General features: G+C 34.2%; 3 protein-coding genes across 6 annotated transcripts; 2 read left to right on the forward strand and 1 right to left on the reverse strand.

The window, feature by feature from the left end:
• Positions 1–9: 9 nt before the first annotated feature.
• Positions 10–3,545, reverse strand: LOC105128432 (NAD(P)-binding Rossmann-fold superfamily protein). Of its 4 annotated transcripts, none has more exons than XR_842863.1 (6): positions 3,161–3,544; positions 3,016–3,085; positions 2,728–2,921; positions 1,786–1,958; positions 504–670; positions 10–401 (listed from the first exon to the last, which is right to left on the reverse strand). XR_842863.1 is itself a non-coding variant. In XM_011030095.1 (6 exons), the coding sequence occupies exons 1-5, from the start codon at positions 3,407–3,409 to the stop codon at positions 601–603; spliced, it is 756 nt and encodes a 251-aa protein (XP_011028397.1). In that variant the 5' UTR covers positions 3,410–3,545; the 3' UTR covers positions 10–401; position 600. The 4 variants fall into 4 exon arrangements, 2 of the variants coding, with proteins under 2 accessions (XP_011028397.1, XP_011028396.1); XR_842862.1 differs by having other exon boundaries at positions 484–670; XM_011030095.1 differs by having other exon boundaries at positions 600–670; positions 3,161–3,545.
• Positions 3,546–4,381: 836 nt separating this feature from the next.
• Positions 4,382–6,329, forward strand: LOC105128431 (39S ribosomal protein). Its single transcript, XM_011030093.1, has 2 exons — positions 4,382–4,812; positions 6,007–6,329. Exons 1-2 carry the CDS (start codon positions 4,456–4,458, stop codon positions 6,034–6,036), a joined length of 387 nt encoding a protein of 128 aa, XP_011028395.1. The 5' UTR covers positions 4,382–4,455; the 3' UTR covers positions 6,037–6,329.
• A 2,730-nt stretch (positions 6,330–9,059) lies between these two features.
• LOC105128433 (Zinc finger C-x8-C-x5-C-x3-H type family protein) lies at positions 9,060–15,884 on the forward strand. The gene is made up of 9 exons (XM_011030096.1): positions 9,060–9,553; positions 9,868–10,020; positions 10,134–10,271; positions 10,412–10,570; positions 12,365–12,457; positions 12,812–12,928; positions 13,016–13,090; positions 13,346–13,569; positions 14,094–15,884. The coding sequence occupies exons 1-9, from the start codon at positions 9,215–9,217 to the stop codon at positions 15,172–15,174; spliced, it is 2,379 nt and encodes a 792-aa protein (XP_011028398.1). The 5' UTR covers positions 9,060–9,214; the 3' UTR covers positions 15,175–15,884.
• Positions 15,885–18,548: the final 2,664 nt, after the last annotated feature.

The raw sequence follows: 18,548 nt of genomic DNA on the forward strand, positions 1-18,548 counted from the left end.
GTTGAAAAATAAGAAGATTTCAGCTAAGATAGCCGAGGGGGAATTATTTTATACAATGTTGACATTCCAAGCAACCAATGATTTTATACAGGAACAAGATTGGCAAGAAGACCACTTTTTAATTCTAACATCAGAATCGAGCAACCAAAACTTCCATGCAAGTGCAAGAAAAAATTGTTACTTTCTTTAGCTGGACAAGAACAAATTCTTGACAAATCTTTCAACGTTCAGACAAGCTAAAACATGCTGAAGAGCATAAACAGATTTCATTCAAACTCTCTTGCCAATATATGTATCATGCCCGTGAAAAAATCTCATTGGCTCTCGATGCCTTGTCAGTTCGAGGTAAACATCTGATGTCCTGAGAAAAACTCTCCCGATCCATCCATGGAAGTAACCAACTGTTGCAGGTCAGTGATTAGTTTATATTCGGAAGCTGATTAGCCAGAATTGAAATAAGAAAAGGATAATATTGCCAATGACCTGATGACATGACTACAAACCAATTTCAACAATGAGGGGGTAAAATATCCTTGATTGAGAGGCCAGGGGTTTCCAATGCAACAAACAAGTGCCCTGAGTGCTGATTAGGAACTTACATCACACAGTGAGAGATGCACCATTATCTGCTTCTGTTAGATTGAGTATCATTGTGGCTGCTTTTAGGGCCCTGATAATCATGGACAAAGGGTTATGGCCCCTGGGATATTCATAACAAAGAAAGGGAGCAAATATAACAAATAAGGTTGGTGCATGCGAGACAGTTGCGTTCATCAATTCAATACATCACCCTGCTTGGCATGAGTTTGTGACTAAGCACGAAAATCAATATATTTTTATGGTTGCAGATAAACAAGAAATATGCCTGTTTATTCTGTTCCTTCTTCAAATCTCTTCTGTTCTTTTTGTGAGAATCAAACATTACCAAAATCTGGCACAAGACTCTGGTAAGACGATTGTCTTTTCATCTTTTGACTATCAGTGTCTACCAGAGCATTTTGTGCCAAATTAAATCAATAAATAATACATCCTGAACATAGTTTTATGTTATACAGTGACAAAATAAGATTTGAAAAATCAACATGCAAGTTGACTTAACCAGGATATTGAGCATCTTCGCCTGTTACAGGGTTGCTTCAACAACTTTCATAAGAGATTCCTACTTCTATTGTTTTAATATATACACTTTCTTTTTCTTTCTTTCTTTCTTTCTTTGCAAATGTAATGTATTCTGATTTTGAACTGGCAAATCTTGCACTCGTTCACTACAATTTGAGCATTAGATTAAATTATTCAATCACACAAAAATAAATATTTCAAGACAGTTGTGTTATGCCACGTTGATTCGCTACTAATTTACTTAATGAAACCTTCACTTCAGATGCTCAACATGTCCTTAGCTAATTCTCCTATGCTATATTTTCTATTTTTTGGTAGCACATTTGTTTGAACCTGAGGAAGGCTATATCCATGCAAAATAATTATGAGAAGAAACTTGACAGGAACAAAAGACTGAATTTTAATATCATTTCAACTATTACTGTATTGGCCTTTCAAACCAGTTCTCAAAATTTTAATATAACTTCTTGCAAGATATATGTAAAGGACAAGATAACACATTTAATTTTACTACATTACCAACAGAAACAGAAACAAGTTTTTCCTATAAAATTGATATAAATATACAACTCATAGAACTCATGCACAAATTCATAGAGCCATTAATTATGCTAAACTTTATTCAGCAAAGGGCAAAGATGATCTTATAGGGAGTAAACTAGATACCATGTGTCAGGATCCTGGTACAGAGAAGCTGAAGTGCCAAAGCATGACGTAAGCATGTCAGTATGTATCACACCAGGGTTAAGAGCAACAATTGCCATTCCTTCTGGCAACTCCTTCGCCACTGATCTACTTAAACCCTCCACAGCCCATTTAGATGCACAATACGGTGCAACCTGTAAAAGATAAAACTGGTCAAAAACTAAAAAAGTGCAGTTCAGAAGAAGTGCATAAGGCCACTTTGAAACAGAGACTTCACAAAAATAAATAAATAAGAAACCCCACAATCCCAATACCGATAAATCAATACAGGCATATATCTACAATACATGGAATAAGCTAAACTATATCAATTTTCCAAGGGTAGGTTTGCTTAGGACCCAACACTAAATTTATGTTTTGGATCTTCCCTTCATTAAAATTTGTTTGCTCTAAGATACCTTAACATCGATGTTTTGATTAAATATAAAAAGATGGTTCCATTTCGATTCTCAAATATATCACAAGGTCTACAATTTTTCAAAACATGTAAGATTTTTCTGCCATCATTTCCTAAACTTTTCTCCTTTAATTCTTAGACATGTATGTTTGGGAATGTGGTAACGGTTGCTTTTTAAAGTATTTTTCATTTCAAAACACATCAAAATAATGTTTTTTCATTTTTAAAAAATTATTATTAATATCAGCCCATCAAAATGAAATGAAAACATCAAAAAAATATTAATTTGAGACAAATAAATAAATTTCAATTTTTTTCAAAAACGCTTCCAAAATGCAATGCCAAACACACATCTCAGTATTGTCCAAAAACAAACAAAATCTTAAAATTCATTAGCCTCCTAATTGATATAACTATAAGGGAACACGAGCAATTGAAATCAGCCACAAGAAAACAACAAAAGAAAGTAATCTTTTTGCGAATTTACTTGCTTTCTACTCACTTACCAGCGCAGCGCCGGACCTTCCCCATCCAGAGGACATGTTAACAATAATCCCTTGCTTGTTTGGTATCATAAGAGGGATGAAATGGCGCAACATATTGGCTATCCCTTTAACATTTGTATCAATAACACTATCAAATTCTTCTTCACTGACCTCCCAAATCTTCTTGTTTTGGTTAATTGTACCCGCATTGTTCACTAAATACTCAACAAACAATACCAGGCCCAAATCAATTTTACTACAAATCCTATAAATAAATAAAACTTTAAAAAATAAATTAATTAATCTTACCTATGATATCAGGAACGCCTTTCTTCTCAACAACAACACGCGCAAGCTCTTCAACACTGCTATTTGATTTCTGCAACCAAAATTAATTATTAATTGATTGATTTAGAAAATTAAATAATAAAAGATAGAGATGATAGTATAGTACCACGTCGGCGTCGAGGAGGAGGTGCTTATCGGAGGTGAATTGAGACTGGAGAGAATTGAGATTGTCCTGGGAACGGGAGCAGCCGATTACAATGTGACCTCTCTTGTCTAATTCTAGGGCTAATGCTCTCCCTAGACCTTTCCCCACTCCTGTTATCATCACTTTCTTGCTGCCCCCTCCTCCTCCTGCTGCGGCGGTTCCGGCCGCTCTGCTCACTGTCCCAAGCGCCGTCGTTGTTGGAACCGTCATCCTGCTCTGAAATTGCTCTGTTAGTATTGTTACGGGTAAAGAATAAGATATGTGGCGATAGTTCGGTGTAAATTGCAGAGCTAAATCACGGGTCTTGTGGTGGGGGTTGTTTTGTCTTTTGCTGTATGATGTGGAGTGTTCTGGACTCTGGATTTTTTGTTTGCAACAGTGTCAGCTTGAAAAAACAAAAAAACATTTTTAAGTATTTTTTTTAATAGTTGTTAGGTATTATTATTAAAATATATTTTAAGATAAAATATAATTTTTAAAAGTATATCGCAACATGATATTAAATGGTGTGAAGTGTCAAGTTTTTTAAACTTAATCTGAAATTAATTTAAGATAAAATTTAGATTACGGGTGGTGAATTTGTATCAACTTAGTTTAATAAAAAAATTAAAATTAACGGGTTAATAATTTTGTTTTAATAAGGTTATATATTAATTAGGTTTTTTGAATAGATGAATTAAGTTTTTTTAATTTATATAATTTAAGACCTCAAGTTAAATTAGATTTTAAAATAATATTTGATGTGTTTATTTTTATTAATTTAAAATAATATCATTTTAAATATTTTTTTTAAGATGGAATGATATTATTTAAAAAAATTAAGTTTGTCTTAATTTTGATCTTATTTATTAAATTGATGATTAACTTGATTTTAAAAAATTAATATTTTATTATTTTGGTTTTTTTAAAATAAAATATTAAAATAATATTAATTTATATTAATTTTAAATAACTTGACCACCTCAGTTTTAAATTAGGTTACGGGTGAGGCCAGGCTTTATAACAATATTTTATAATAAGTTGTTAATTTTATCACGGTAGTGTTTGATATTATAATAATAATTTATTTTATAAAACATATTAAAAATAATATTTTTTATTTTTTACAATTAACTTTTTATATTAATATATTCATATTTCCTGTTTCAAGTACAAGTTAAATTTACAAATTATTTTAAAAATTATTCAAATCTATAAATTCACTAGGCTGGAGCCAACCCTGTGAAAACCCGAAAGAACTAGAAAGACGAAAAAAAATGTTGAAGTTCCTCTCAAAGGTAAAAATTGAATTCAACGCACTAGACCCACGCGTAGCCTCATGTATGGAGTTCTTAGCTCAATGCAATGCCCGCAAGGCCAAAGAATCCAACCCTGCTTGCCAGGTTCTTGTCAAGCGCCGCACCGACGATTTCCCACCACAGATCACTGTCACTTTCGTCAACGGCGTCGAGGAAGCTTTCGATGCCACTTCTACTCCTGCACAGGCCATTAGGACCATGATTTTGGAAAAGGGTCAGGTTCTTGAGACCGAGCAAATGTTTCGTGAGGCTGGAGAGAAGTGGCCTGTTATTATCCCTGAAGAAGAGCTCCACCAGTTTGCTCCCGGTACTAAGGTTAGTGTTTGCTGGTTGTATTTGTTTTTGTTTGTTTGATTAGGTGGTTTTTTTGTTTTCTTGCTCTCGTTTGGACATTTTGTCGAACAGGTGGTGTGTTTGTTGTTACTCCCTGGTAGGACTTGACATCTTGACATCCATTGTGATTTTCATCCATGGGTCAGTTCTAGGTAAACATCTGATGTCTTGAGAAAAACTCTCCCGTTCCATCCATGAAAGTAACCAGCTGTTGCAAGTCAGTGATTAGCTTATTTTCGTAGGCTGATTAGCCAGAATTGAAATAAGAAAAGGATAATATTGCCATTGACCTGATGACATGACTACAAACCAATTTCAACACTAAGAAGATAAAAAATCCTTGATTGAAAGGCCAGGGGTTTCCAATGCAACAAACAAGTGCCCTGAGTGCTGATTAGGAACTTGTATCACACAGTGAGAGATGCACCATTATCTGCTTCTGTTAGCTTGAGTATCATTGTGGCTGCTTTTAGGGCCCTGATAATCATGGACAAAGGGGTTAGCCGGGTAAGTGAGAAACAGGATGGTCTTATTAATAAAACAGCTGGTTACTTTCATGGATGGAACGGGAGAGTTTTTCTCAGGACATCAGATGTTCTTGACTCATTGGGTGTTTGCCAATCATCCTCACTGGTATTCTTTATTTCTTTTAATATTATTAATAAAACTGCTTAATTCATAAGATTGTAAAAGAAAAGAAAAGGAAAAGGAGCAGAGCCAGCCCACTTAATTGGCCAAGTTTGATTGCATTAAAAAGGAGGCTAACTCATGCTTTCATTTAAGTTAGGCAGTCAATCAGTGGTGTGAATTGCTTTCTAACCATCCAGTTTGAATCTTGTTGTGCCTTGATTGCTCATGATTCTTTCTGAGAAAAGGGTTGCTTATCAAGAAAAAGATGAGGCAGGAGGTTCTGAAATGATAGAAATAGGAGTTGGTGCCTAAGGGCGTCAGTTCACAAAGCTATGCCTTTTCTTACTGACCAATTGTTCCGTTCCACTTACACTTGGTAATGAGGTGATAATGAGATTGCATCTTCTTTCTGCACTCCACTAGAGATTGCTAGCCATGCTTATACTCTCCTAGTTTTCCATGATCTATGCTTTCTTTTGCATATTCACATGTTACCACCTCCCTCTATTTCACTTTTTTATAATTCTCTGTTTTTTTCCCTTACAGCCAAGGAAGGCAGAAGAGAAGAAGCAATAATTGTATGTTATCTGTTCTACTTGCTGCATTGGAGACTCTGGATGACCATAAGCTCTGCCGGAGCAAAAACAGAACTTAATTTTTTGCGAGTTGTACCCCCTTTGTAGGCCATGGTTTGAACTATGCTAGTGCTGCTAGCTACATAAGTTTTAATTCTCCATGGAAGTGTTTCGTATGCCTTGATTTTGAAACAATATTGCTTCTTTGTTGATGCGTACTTGTGCTTTGATACTGTTGCTGGATAAAATGCAGCCTGCTGTACTTTGTTTCTGTGCTTGCAGACTCGCTGTGTATTTTTCTTCATTATCAATGCTTTTTGTTTTTGTGGCTGCATCTGCTTTTGAAGCAGTCCACATAAATAAATTGTTTGGTTAAGCATATCCATGTTCTTTCCTCTTAGGCTTATGGTGAAAATGGTTCCATCTCTTGATCTTCAATCAATCAAGGGGACGGTCGTTTTTGCGCCCGGTTATGTTTCTTGAAAATATTGATTTTTAAAAAAATATTTTTTTTTATTTTTTTAGATTTTTTTTTTAGTAAATCTCCATTTATTTAACACATGGGCTGTGCTTTGATATGCCAACTACTTTATTGACTATGGGGACCAAAATGTAACCAAAGTATTGTTATGGGTCATGCAACAAGGTAGTTAAGGTTCTCAATATGTATTTGATTTAATGATATGAGATATCTTCGTGTCTAATAAAAAGGTTCATTTTAAAATGAATTCAAAATTATATTATAAGCTATTGAATTAATTAAGACTTAATTCTTTCAAGAATATAATATCGATCATTTTCTAATCAAACAGAAAGAAAACGAAGTTGCAAAAGTATAAACAATTAAATTTTTTTATATTTTCATAAATTTATTTTTCAAACATAAATGTAATGTAAGAGACTTTTTTCAATTAACATGTAGATTTTTTATCATAATTTTTAATTTAAATAAAATAAAATATATATTTTATAATTTAAGTATCATAAATATAAAATATCAAGATGATTATTTTAAATTATATTTTTTATCTTATAATAAATAATTATATTTTTTATTCAGTCTTATTTCTTCCATATAAAAATTATTTTTCATTCTTGACAAAGCCCTCAAAAAACATAATTTTTTTTAAAGGTATTTAAAAACATGACAGTGAATTTTTTTAAAGTGTTTTTTTATTTTAAAATATATTAATTTTAAAAAAATATTTTTAAAAAAAAAACACTCTCAACCTGCAATGCCGAACACTACTGCCGGCACGCATCTTACCTTTTCCCTTCAATTTTTCCCCTTTTCTTTCCTCTTTTGTTTTCACTCTTTCTTTTCATCCTTCCTTCGCTTTTCCTTACCCTACCTAGCTGACCAGCCTCCCTTCCCACCACCGCTCATTGAACTCAATTCCCCATCAACAGCAACTCGCCGGAAAACGGCAACTCTAACTCAAACACCGACCCATAAATAACCATCATGTCAGCCCTCCCCAGTCTCCACCTCAGCCAGCCACAACAACCAGTGAACTAACCACCACAACGACCAACGAACCGAACCAGCAACCCCACGCCCCTATCTCGCCATCTCTCTCTCCCTCTCCTTCTCTTAATTTTCCGGAAAAACCAAATCCGAACAACCACTCCAGCGCCCCCCCTCCCTTCATCCTCTTTTCCATACCGTAAACGACCCCGAAGGCCACCGCGCCAGCAACATTCCCTCGAGCCGATCTCCTCAACCAAAGTGGGCAGAGGTGGAGAAGAAGAAGGCGCTCCTGATCTGACAGCTAAGCTCCTGTCAATTAATACCTCTTTGTCTTTTTGATAAACCTAAAAGGTTCGCATTCATAGCTAAAAGAGGCAGAATAAGCCACCTGAAAAGAAGATATAAAAGATTTGGAGGAAAAGGAAGCCATAGAACGCATGAAACAAGACCATTGCATGCCCAGAAAAGATCACCATAAGCCTAAAATAGAGCTTGATAGCTTAAAAAACAACAAACCAATACCATAAGTAAGTGGATAGCATAGCAGCAATTCAAACCAACGTTGGCAACATCAAAAGAGGGTAAGGCACTAGTGCATTAGATAGGATAGCTCTTTTGTCAGTCACCTAATGCCTCTTGAGGAGACAAATTTTAAGACAGGATACAGCCCAATAATGTTGTTGTCTGAAATAAACGAAGAAATAAACAAAAGGATAGAGAAAAATGTCAACCACATAAAAGAAAGCGAAGGAAAAAGAATAAAAAAGGTTGTTGTCTGACTTAATTTTTTTATCTGACAGAGTCGCAAACTAGAGTTTGAGAGGAAGTATTTTGTTGAGAAAAGAGAGAGAAATAAATAGAACTCCAGGTTATTTGTTTTCAGTGATAGAAGACATATCATAATTTCTTACTAGAAGGAAAGAAGAAGAAAGCTGTGACACTAACTGAAGTTGAATCTAATGGTAGAGCTCACAGCAAAGCTGCAAGCGATAATGAAAATGACCCAACGGGAGTTTTATATATGTCTTATAATTAATTTATAAGTTTTAAATAAATTTATTTATTTTAAAAACACGTGGTAGAAAGGGAAATGTAATTTTCTGTGAAATTAATTATTTTTTATTTAAAAAATAACTTTTCAAGAAAAATTAAAAATGATATTGAATCGGTAATTTTTTTATTAATTTATTAAAATTGATTTAAGTAAACTGGATCCAAGATGATAAAGTTAATTTTAAAAATATTTTAGAGGTAAAAACAATACGATTTAATTTTAATAAAAATAATTGATTTATCACTTTTTTTTAAATTTATCTTCAAATTAGATTTAGCAACTAAATATATTTTTAGAAATGTAATTATGATTATTTTTTAAAATATTATTTATTTAAAAAAAATATAGTAATAATAGTTTTTTTATTTTTTTAAAATAAAACATCAAAATAATTTAAAAATATTAAAAATATAATAATTTAAAAAACAATTAAATTTTTTTAAAAAATCTTTAAAACATTGTGTCAAACAAGCCTTTAAGTTAATACTATGGATTAACACTAGATATTTATAAAATTAAAGGGTCTAATGCGCGGCGTGGCTTTATTGAAACAGTTCAGATTGAAGAAACGGCAATAGAGGCGGAGTAAATCAACAAGAACAAACCCTAAGATTTCTATCTTAGAATTTATTTTCCAGGAAAAAAAAATAAACAATGACTTCTAAAGAAGAAGAGGAAGAAGAGGAAGAGAAAACGGCGATGAGAAGGAAGGCGAAGAGGAAGGAGAAGAAGAAGTTGAAGAGAAAACAAGCGAGGAGAGAGATAGCGGAGAAGGAGAGGGAAGGAGAGGAGAGGAGACTCAACGATCCAGAGGAACAGAGGCGATTGAAGGAGATGGAGGAAGAGGAGAAGGAAAGAATGGAAAGGGAGAGGAAAGCGTTTGAGGAGAGAGAGAGGCAGTGGATGGAAGTTATGGAGAGGAAGAGGAAAGAAGAAGAAGAAAGAAGGAAGGTTCTAGAAGAAAAGGAAGAGGAAGTTAATGCACTACTTCAGGTTCTTTTTTTCCTTTTCTTTTATGAATTTGTGAATTGAAAATTGTAGTTTTAGAAGTGATGCTAAATCCTATATCATATTTAGTACTCTGTTTGGTTTCTGAGAAAATGAGAAAGGAAAATGAGGCGGTTAACTAGGAACTGGGATACGAATTGTTTGCTGCTGATTTTATTTTATTTGTAAAGTTGTCTTGAATTTTATTTCTTAGTTTGAAAGAATTTGTGCTGCAAGGGAAGACATGAATTTTAGTTATGTATGTGAATGTGAGCGTGTGTTTTTTCTTTTTTAATTTAAATGTTTGTCAAATGTGACAGGATGGAAAGGAGAATGGGTGTGATGAGGATGATGATTGGGAATACATAGAAGAAGGGCCTGCGGAAATTATTTGGCAAGAAAATGAGATAATTGTTAGGAAGAAAAAGGTCAGGGTTCCAAAGAAGATTGCAGATCGACAGGGTACAAAAGAGGTAGAGATACATGTCATGAATGTTTAGTTTTAGATTGTTGACATACTTTAGCACTGTTAGCCCTTTTGTTCAAGGAAGGGGTAAGATAGCAGGTGTTATTGTTTGCTTTGCAGGATGTTGATAGGCCCACATCAAATCCTCTTCCTCCACAATCTGAAGCTTTTACTGAGTATCAGAATGCGTCGGCTGTTTCAGCACAACAGATGCTTGAGAATGTTGCTCAACAAGTACCAAAGTTTGGAACTGAACAGGTATGCTTGGATGTTGATTGGTTTGTTGTGCTTAGCTTGATTGATTCTGGTAGTTCTTGCACTTCATATTTGTAAATGTGGTTGTCATTATCATACTGGAAGATGATTTTATCTAATATATTCTGGTTTACATATGGCAGGATAAAGCTCATTGTCCATTCCATTTAAAAACCGGAGCTTGTCGGTTTGGTCAACGCTGCAGCAGAGTTCATTTTTATCCTGATAAAGCATGCACATTGCTTATCAAGAACATGTATAATGGTCCTGGCCTTGCTTGGGAGCAAGATGAGGGGCTTGAGGTCTGTTAAAAATGCTGCCTTCATGTGATTCTTGTATCCTGATGACAAAATCTGGCAGACTTGTGTGAAGTGGCTGGATTTTCTAAATCAAACTTTCGTGTGTTTCTGTAAACTGAATTAGGGTGAAAATTTCATCAATCTATTCTTAAAACAAATCATCAATAAATTTCTGCAGAAATAATCGAGATAAAAACCGGATATCCTTCAGTAGTCCTGCACATCTAAGAGAGACATACTGTTATTTATATTAATTTGCTGGACTGTTATCTTCATAGTTGGTACAACTGAAGTTACTGTTGTTGATTATTCTAGCATCTAACTTGAATTTAAGTTTTGAATTTGTGATTTAAACCCTGCTGAAAGGTTTTGGATGGCCTTATTGATTCTTAAAACACATTTTAAAAAATAATTTCTCCATTTGTTTGTTGTAAAATAAACAAGCTTGCTCATATCATTCTTTTTGCAGTTTGGTTTTATATCGTGTCAGGAATATGTAGTAATTTTTTTCTTTCCTACTTGAGATTGTTCTTGTTGCTCTTGACATAAGTTAGCAGAAGTTCTTCACAAGATTTGCTTCAATGGAGGATCATGGTTTTGGCTTTTTTAGTTGGAGTTAAAAGATTTTTGCTGTTCTGTATCCTATCTTATATTCCTACTGGATGGACACGAGGATGGCTATTATAGAATTTCCTGTCATTTGTTTATCTTCATTTTGTTGTTATGCCTATATATAATGCAACTTCCTATCATACAAATGTTGCCATTTCTAATCTCATCCATCCCTTTCTTTTCCTAATGTCACTTTTCTTACAGATTGTAGCAGAAATATGATATCATGCTTGCCTTATTCTGTTTTTTCTTTTTAATGATTGTTTATTTTTAATCATGTTTTTCAGTTAGCGTACCTCATCTAGGCTAAGCATGAGATTCTTTTGAACATTTGATAGTTACATGAGTCACAGGTTTATTTGATAAGATTTCTTGCTCCTTGACAATTAGTAGTATGTTGGGAATACCAGGGATGTTGAAGCTATGTACTTCTGACGGTTGTTACTTTCCAAGTTTTCAGATTGAAGGCAGCAAAATCTATTTGTATGTTGATGCTTTTGGAGGTCTTTTACTGACTAGAATGTGTCAAGAGGAATTGAAAGCTGAATGGACTTGCTTTTACTTGATGCTGTTAAGTTAGATAATGACTAATGACTACAATATATAACCATATAAAAATATTCCTCTTAAAATTTCTTCGGACAAAACATGGGTTCTTTTGTTTTCATGGTCTTCTACAAAAGATTCTTTTTTTATGCCAAGAGAAGGACATGCATTTTTTCGCATACCCCCATATTTAATTTGATTTTTTTACTTAATTCATAGCATTTAGGATGATGACCCATGTTTTAGCTTATGCAATCAGTCACAACTTGAGTGGATTGAAAGTTAAACCCTTTTGTACTGTTAAGAAGCCAACCATTGCAAAAGTAGAACCTGTTAAATGTGAGGGCCAACACGTCTGGATCAAAGGTATCACTCACCTTGTGCCACCAGGGAGCCTAACATGTTTGGATCAAGACAAGATTTTGTTCTTTATCATGCTAACTAACCACTCAAAAAGCCTAAGCTATTTCATCTTTACACTTAGCTATTGGTTTTATGTTGTAGAGGATTTAGGGCTTATGCAATATGCTTCTTGAGAGTCTAGTCTTAAGATCCATGATCTATTTCTTTGATCCTATACATTTGTATAATCTCTGAACTGAATGTTTGTTCTTTAACTGGTTTATTTTCTCTTTTCAGTATACAGATGAGGAGGTTGAATGCTCTTATGAAGAATTTTACGAGGATGTGCATACAGAGTTCTTGAAGTATGGAGAGATAGTTAATTTTAAGGTCACTAACTGCTTACTGCTGTCTATTCTTTCTACTAGCCAATGATTCGTTACCTTGTTTCAGAGTTTCTTTGCCTTTTACCATTGAGGAATTTATTAAGTTGCTTTTCCATCTTGAACATTCTGTCAAGTCAAGTTTTATGGATTTTTATTTTTCAAATTGATAAACATGGAGCCCAATGAGAAGGAAGCAATCATTTTTCTAAATAATATTAAGTTGATTTTATTTTTCTTCCAGAGATATAAATCACGACGGAGAAAATATGATGCTTACTTTTGCACAATATACTTGTTCTGTATCTTTGAGGTCTGAATTTTTGTGTCCCTTGGAATCATGAATTTGATATAATCTCAGGTCTGTAAAAATGGTTCATTCCACTTGCGGGGAAATGTATATGTACACTATAAGTTATTGGATTCAGCCATACTTGCTTATCATTCTATCAATGGTCGCTACTTTGCCGGCAAACAGGTATTAAATATTTTCAAAAGCTAGTCACACTGATATGTATCAATCTTCAAAGATATTTACTGTGGTTCCCATGATGGTTATTGACAGGTAAAATGTGAATTTATCAATTTGACCAGATGGAAGGTAGCCATATGTGGAGAGTTTATGAAGTCAAGGCTGAAGGTGCAACTAGCTCGCTTACTTTTCTCTGTTCTTACTTTCCTGGGTGATTTTCATTCTACTGTCCAACAGGGGGGTTTCCTCTTTACATTTTAGTTAAATAGATGACTTCATATTTGTTTTGGAGTAATGAAACAATTTTTTGTTTTTCCTGTACATAAATGAAGCGGTCTTCTGGTAATAAAGTATTATGTACCTGCTAATTTGAGGTTTAGCTTCCTTAGCATTTAACTATTTTTCATGCTTGCATTTTAACAGACATGTTCTCATGGATCAGCTTGCAATTTTATTCATTGTTTCCGCAATCCTGGTGGGGACTATGAATGGGCTGATTGGGATAGACCACCACCAAGATTTTGGGTGAAAAAAATGGCCTCTTTATTTGGCTACTCTGCTGAATCTTCATATGAGAAGCAGACAGTGGAAGAAAAGTTGAGGCAAACAAGGATGTCTAGCAATATGTTAACAGCAGATAGAGACAGGTGTGCTCTTAGTTCTGGCACAAGATCTGAATATGGTTCCATGTGTTTCTAAAATCTGTGGTTATAATCTGTGCTTTTTGACTGAAGATTTCTTAATAGTTTATTCCATGATTCTAAACTTCACACACCAAAGTTAGAGGGTAGGTAAAAGCTCTATATATAAAATTCTTCTCCTGAGCTCTTTGTTCAATCATCCAAGTTATTTGTGGCATAATTGACCCTTGTTTGTAAAGCCCTTGACACATGTTCTCCTTTCACTTTGTTTAATTAAACTTCATGTATGCCAAATGCTAGGTTTTATTGAGATCATGTGCTTCTTTCACTATAATCTTTTAAAACAGACTTTTACATTTGCACTAATCTTTCTGCACTCGAGATTATGTGGAGGAAAAGAGTCCTCATGCCTTTCTGTCTGCTCTCTCTTTACAGACATGTAAATGGTGTGCATTTCAGGTTTCTCCTTCCTCCGACTCGATCTTAGAAATCTTGTCCTTTCCTCATTGTTCTTTAATTTTCCATGTCAGGCATGATCGTATGCGTAGATCTAGATCTAGAGACATGGATCGTGCAATCCATAGCTCTCATAAAAGTGGTGACATTGAAGATGATTTTCCAGAAGTCACTCACTGGACAAGCCATTCAAAAGATGATGGATGTAATTCTGATGGGCGTCAGTCAGATAGAGATACAGAAAGAGAAAGGGATAGGGACAGAGACAGAGAAAGATATAGGCATCATTATCATGCAAGGAAAAGGTCAAAACACCATAGCAAAGTGTCAGAACGCTCAACTGATTATGGGGAGAACAATAGCAGGTCCCATGAGATTGATCAAAATGAGTTGTCAGATGATGGCAGAAACAGGCATAAGCATTTTGGTTCCACCAAAAGCTCTGGAAGGAGGACATTTATAGATGATGATAAAGACAGCAAGGATGAGGCTCGTCGAATGTATGGATACAGATTGGATAGGGACATAAATAGAGAAAAAAGCCGTCATCGCACTGGGAAAAGCTCAAGACACCAGAGCAGAGTAAGATCCCCTGATGATCATGGGGATGGTGAGAGTAGAACTTTTGATAGTGGTTCCAGCAGAGAGGGGTCTCCTAGGGACAGAGACAGACACCATCATCACATAAGCAAAAGCTTAGGAGACCAGAAAAATGTCTTGGAATTCCCTGATAATCATTGGGATAATGGGCCCAGAACTTATAGTACCAATTCCAGTACTGATCTGTTAGACAGGGACAGTGTAAGGCACTTTGGTCGTGGAAGGAAACGTTTGGAGCAAAGTGAACCGGAGTTGTCAGATGATGAAGGTGCAAGTGTGAAGAGGTTGAAAGACAAGTCTCTTGTTGGCAAATCTGACATAAGAAAATCTCACCTACAAAGAAACCCAACAGGTGGTCATTCAACCAGAAGAAATTATTCAAGCAAAGAGACTGTTGATGTGAATTCTCCTGTTGAGACTCATAAACTAGACGGAAACCATGTGTATGGCCAAGTGAAACAATGTAGTGGCAGATGGGAATCAAACAGTCCTGGTTCAAGATACAACTTTTCTGAAGAAATTGATGAGCAGGATCGCTGGGAACCTGAAAGCTGAGAAAGACCAGAACTTTAAAAGAACATCTGATAGTGTTGGTGGTTATGAATCTGGCAGTCAGCGCGATAGGAGATCTGAATCTCATGATAAGAATTCAGGTTACTCTTATGATGAAAAGATGGAGATGGGTGCTTGGGAATATGAAACAGGTGCTTCTGGGAAACACCTCAAATCTATAAGTGATCTTACAGTTGGCAATGACAAGTATGCTGGTAGATCAAGCTTCTGGGACAAAACTCTTTTGAGCTTTATAATGAAAGTAAATCTAGGAGCAGTAAATGGACAAGGCATAAGAGATACCTGAAATGCTTGGAAGAGGGAAGGGATTCTCCGGAAGATGACCTAGAATCAGCATGCAAAACTAAGATCCCATTGCCATAGACAGAATGACAAGGAATGCAATTCATAATTGTAGGAAGCTACAAGTCTCGAATCTAAACTTTATAGTTTGGCTCTGGGCTGTAAGAATAGCCTTTCTTGCTGCACAGCATCAGCAGAACGTGAATTTTACTATGGGAGTCTGTAATGATGTTTTGGCTATCTGGAAATGCAGCTGTTGTAATGATGGAAAGGCAAATGTTAAAAACAGCATTATCCATCAGAGGTTCTTACAGCGTGCAGGTATGTTCATGATGTTGGATATTGCTTTCCCGTACTTGTAATCATATTCATCTGCTTCTAATTAATGCAACATGTGAGGTTTCATAAGAGCGTTGGTCTCGTGTCTCTTGACATCTGTTACGGTCCAAATCAGCTTGATGAATCTAAACTAGAACTTTATCAGTTTCTAATTGCAATTTCTTGGTACTAATTATGATTACACATCTGGTATTATAAGTTGAGTCATGAAATAACCTGTTAGAATTCAAAACATTCCTTTGGATCCCACATTTTATCTCCCACCATGCTTCCTGATACTGGATAAGAGACTGCCATTATCAATCGTCTACAATTTAGGCACTGTATCCTGAACTATAACTACTTATCTGAATGTTTAGACAAGGCCATCGTGATCTGTCTGCCTTTCTATTTCCTGACCGTCCATGCATCCAGACAATTGTTCAAACAATACAAATACATATGCTTGTGAAATAATTAAGTTACCGATGGTAAGAAGATCCAACATGAGTGAAGTCTTGCCAGACATCTGAGGAATTTTAAAACATGCTAGAGCTTACAAAGAAGCGGGCACAGCCACTCTTCCAATTTTTGCTCACCACACCTTGTCCCGAATTGATCCTTATATCCTTACATTCACGATTCATGTCATAAGAAAGAATATATAAATATCATCATCATCATGCATGCATGCCTTGATACTAGATCATGTTTATTTTAAACTTCTGACAGAGGAGGTTCCCCAGCTTAGGAATCCATCCCAGAATCTATAGCCCGTTGATGAGATCCTCCATTGACATTCTGGAGAACAATGTTTTTCATCCTCTTCAATGCATCAAAAACCAAGAGGACGGGTGAAAATTCTGTTTTTGACATTGCATCATTCCAGGTAAATTTGCGGCAATATGCTGTTGTCCCCCGCGCATCAGGAACAAAAGAAAAGGATTATCCATAAGGGATATATGTTATTTTATAGTCAAAGAACATTGTCCTGCAATTAGTTATCATGGTTACTCTGCTCTTTATTTCTTTGATCACAGTCACAGAATTTCTCATCCTTCTAAGCAGACAGCTAAGTACTGAACGTGTAAGACCTGACTTGCTGCTAAAAATAGCAGATAATTGACAGCAACTTCTACCACTGTATTTTCATTCACAGTAGATGCGTTAGACTTTCAGCAGCTTATTCGCTGAGTTTGAGCGAAGGGGGCAGGTTGATCTGAAATTCTGTGGTGTCCAACTTGATTTGAACAAAATTCCAAGTTGACCAGAAAAAGACCTGGATCTATCCTGGTTGACTTCCTCGGTCAGTTTTAAGGGGTGTTTTTTGACTAGGTGATATGTTAGTTAACAAGATAATTGGTATTTTAATTGTAGTTTTTTTAAAAAAAAAATATTTTTTGTTTAAAAATATATTAAAATAATTTTTTTATTTTTTAAAATTTATTTTTTACACTAACAATATTATTTTTTAAAATTATTTTTTACACTAACAATATATATAAATAAAAATAATAATAATTTCTTTATCATCTTAGTCTAACAAGGTACTCATAATCCATTTTCATTTTATTTTATTTTTAAAGCAAGCTCTATCAACAGAACCTAAAGGCTCTTTTTGACCCCGTAAATGTAACGTGTGGCTGGCCTGTAAGAGACCATCACCTTGTTTGAAGTGGGTGAGAAATATCAATATCTAGCGTAGTTGTCTAATGAAACTCGGTGGATGATCCAGGGGCCTAGAGGTTGGGACATAAGTTAGAAGTGTCGATGCAAGTTGTTATTAAATTTTTTGTTTGAAAAAAAAAAACAAAAAACAACATTGTTTTGATTAAAAAAATTAAATATTTAAAAAAAAATTAACTTGTTAAAAGTTGGGTTGATAGACCAGGATTTTGATTAGGCTAGTTGGGTTTTTTCCTTTTATCTTTTCTTCTTAGTTTGGATCTTATAAAATGATTTTTAATTAACTCAATGTTGAAAGATAAAATTAATTAAGTAAAAGATAAAAAATCATATGAATCAATTGAACAAACCCTTAAATTGAGTCATGAAATTGGGGTATTTTTACATAACACAAACCAGAATAAATTATAAAGTTTAATTCTTATTCAATCTAATATTGAATCATAAAATTAAAAAAAAATAAAAAAAGAATAAACTAAAAAAACAGAAGTCAACCAAAAAAAAATATGAGATTTAATTCTCAATCAACTAAATTTTGAAGAATTAAATTGAAGAAAAAAATTGATCTCAATTAATCTACTAAACTCAAGTCAATAGAACATCATAATTTCATATAAAGTAAATTATATATATATATATATATATATATATATAAAGTTTAATTTTCAATTAATGAAGTATGAAATTAAAAAAATTAAAAATAAATAAAAAAATAAGTCAACTTAGCTAACTCGTAAAAAAAAAAATAAAAAAAAACAAAAAAATAAGTCAACTTAGCTAACTCGCAATCTGAGTCGTGAGATTATGATAACCTCATATAAAAAAAAAATTATAAAACTCAATTATCATTCAACTCAATGTTGAAGGATGAAGTAGATAAGAAAAAAAAAACTTAAGCCTGCGTTGTTAAACCATAAAATTTGTGACTCGGATTACGAGAACGTGATAACTCCTTGAAAATCAAATTAAAAAACTAAGTTTTAAATAATAAAAAAAAATCCCCAAAATGTTTTGAGAACTAGAGTGAAAAGGGATTTGGCATTTCATTAGTTATTATTATAGTGAAATGT

This window comes from Populus euphratica, unplaced genomic scaffold (assembly GCF_000495115.2).
Source record: "Populus euphratica unplaced genomic scaffold, PopEup_1.0 scaffold14.1, whole genome shotgun sequence".
Taxonomy (NCBI): domain Eukaryota; kingdom Viridiplantae; phylum Streptophyta; class Magnoliopsida; order Malpighiales; family Salicaceae; genus Populus; species Populus euphratica.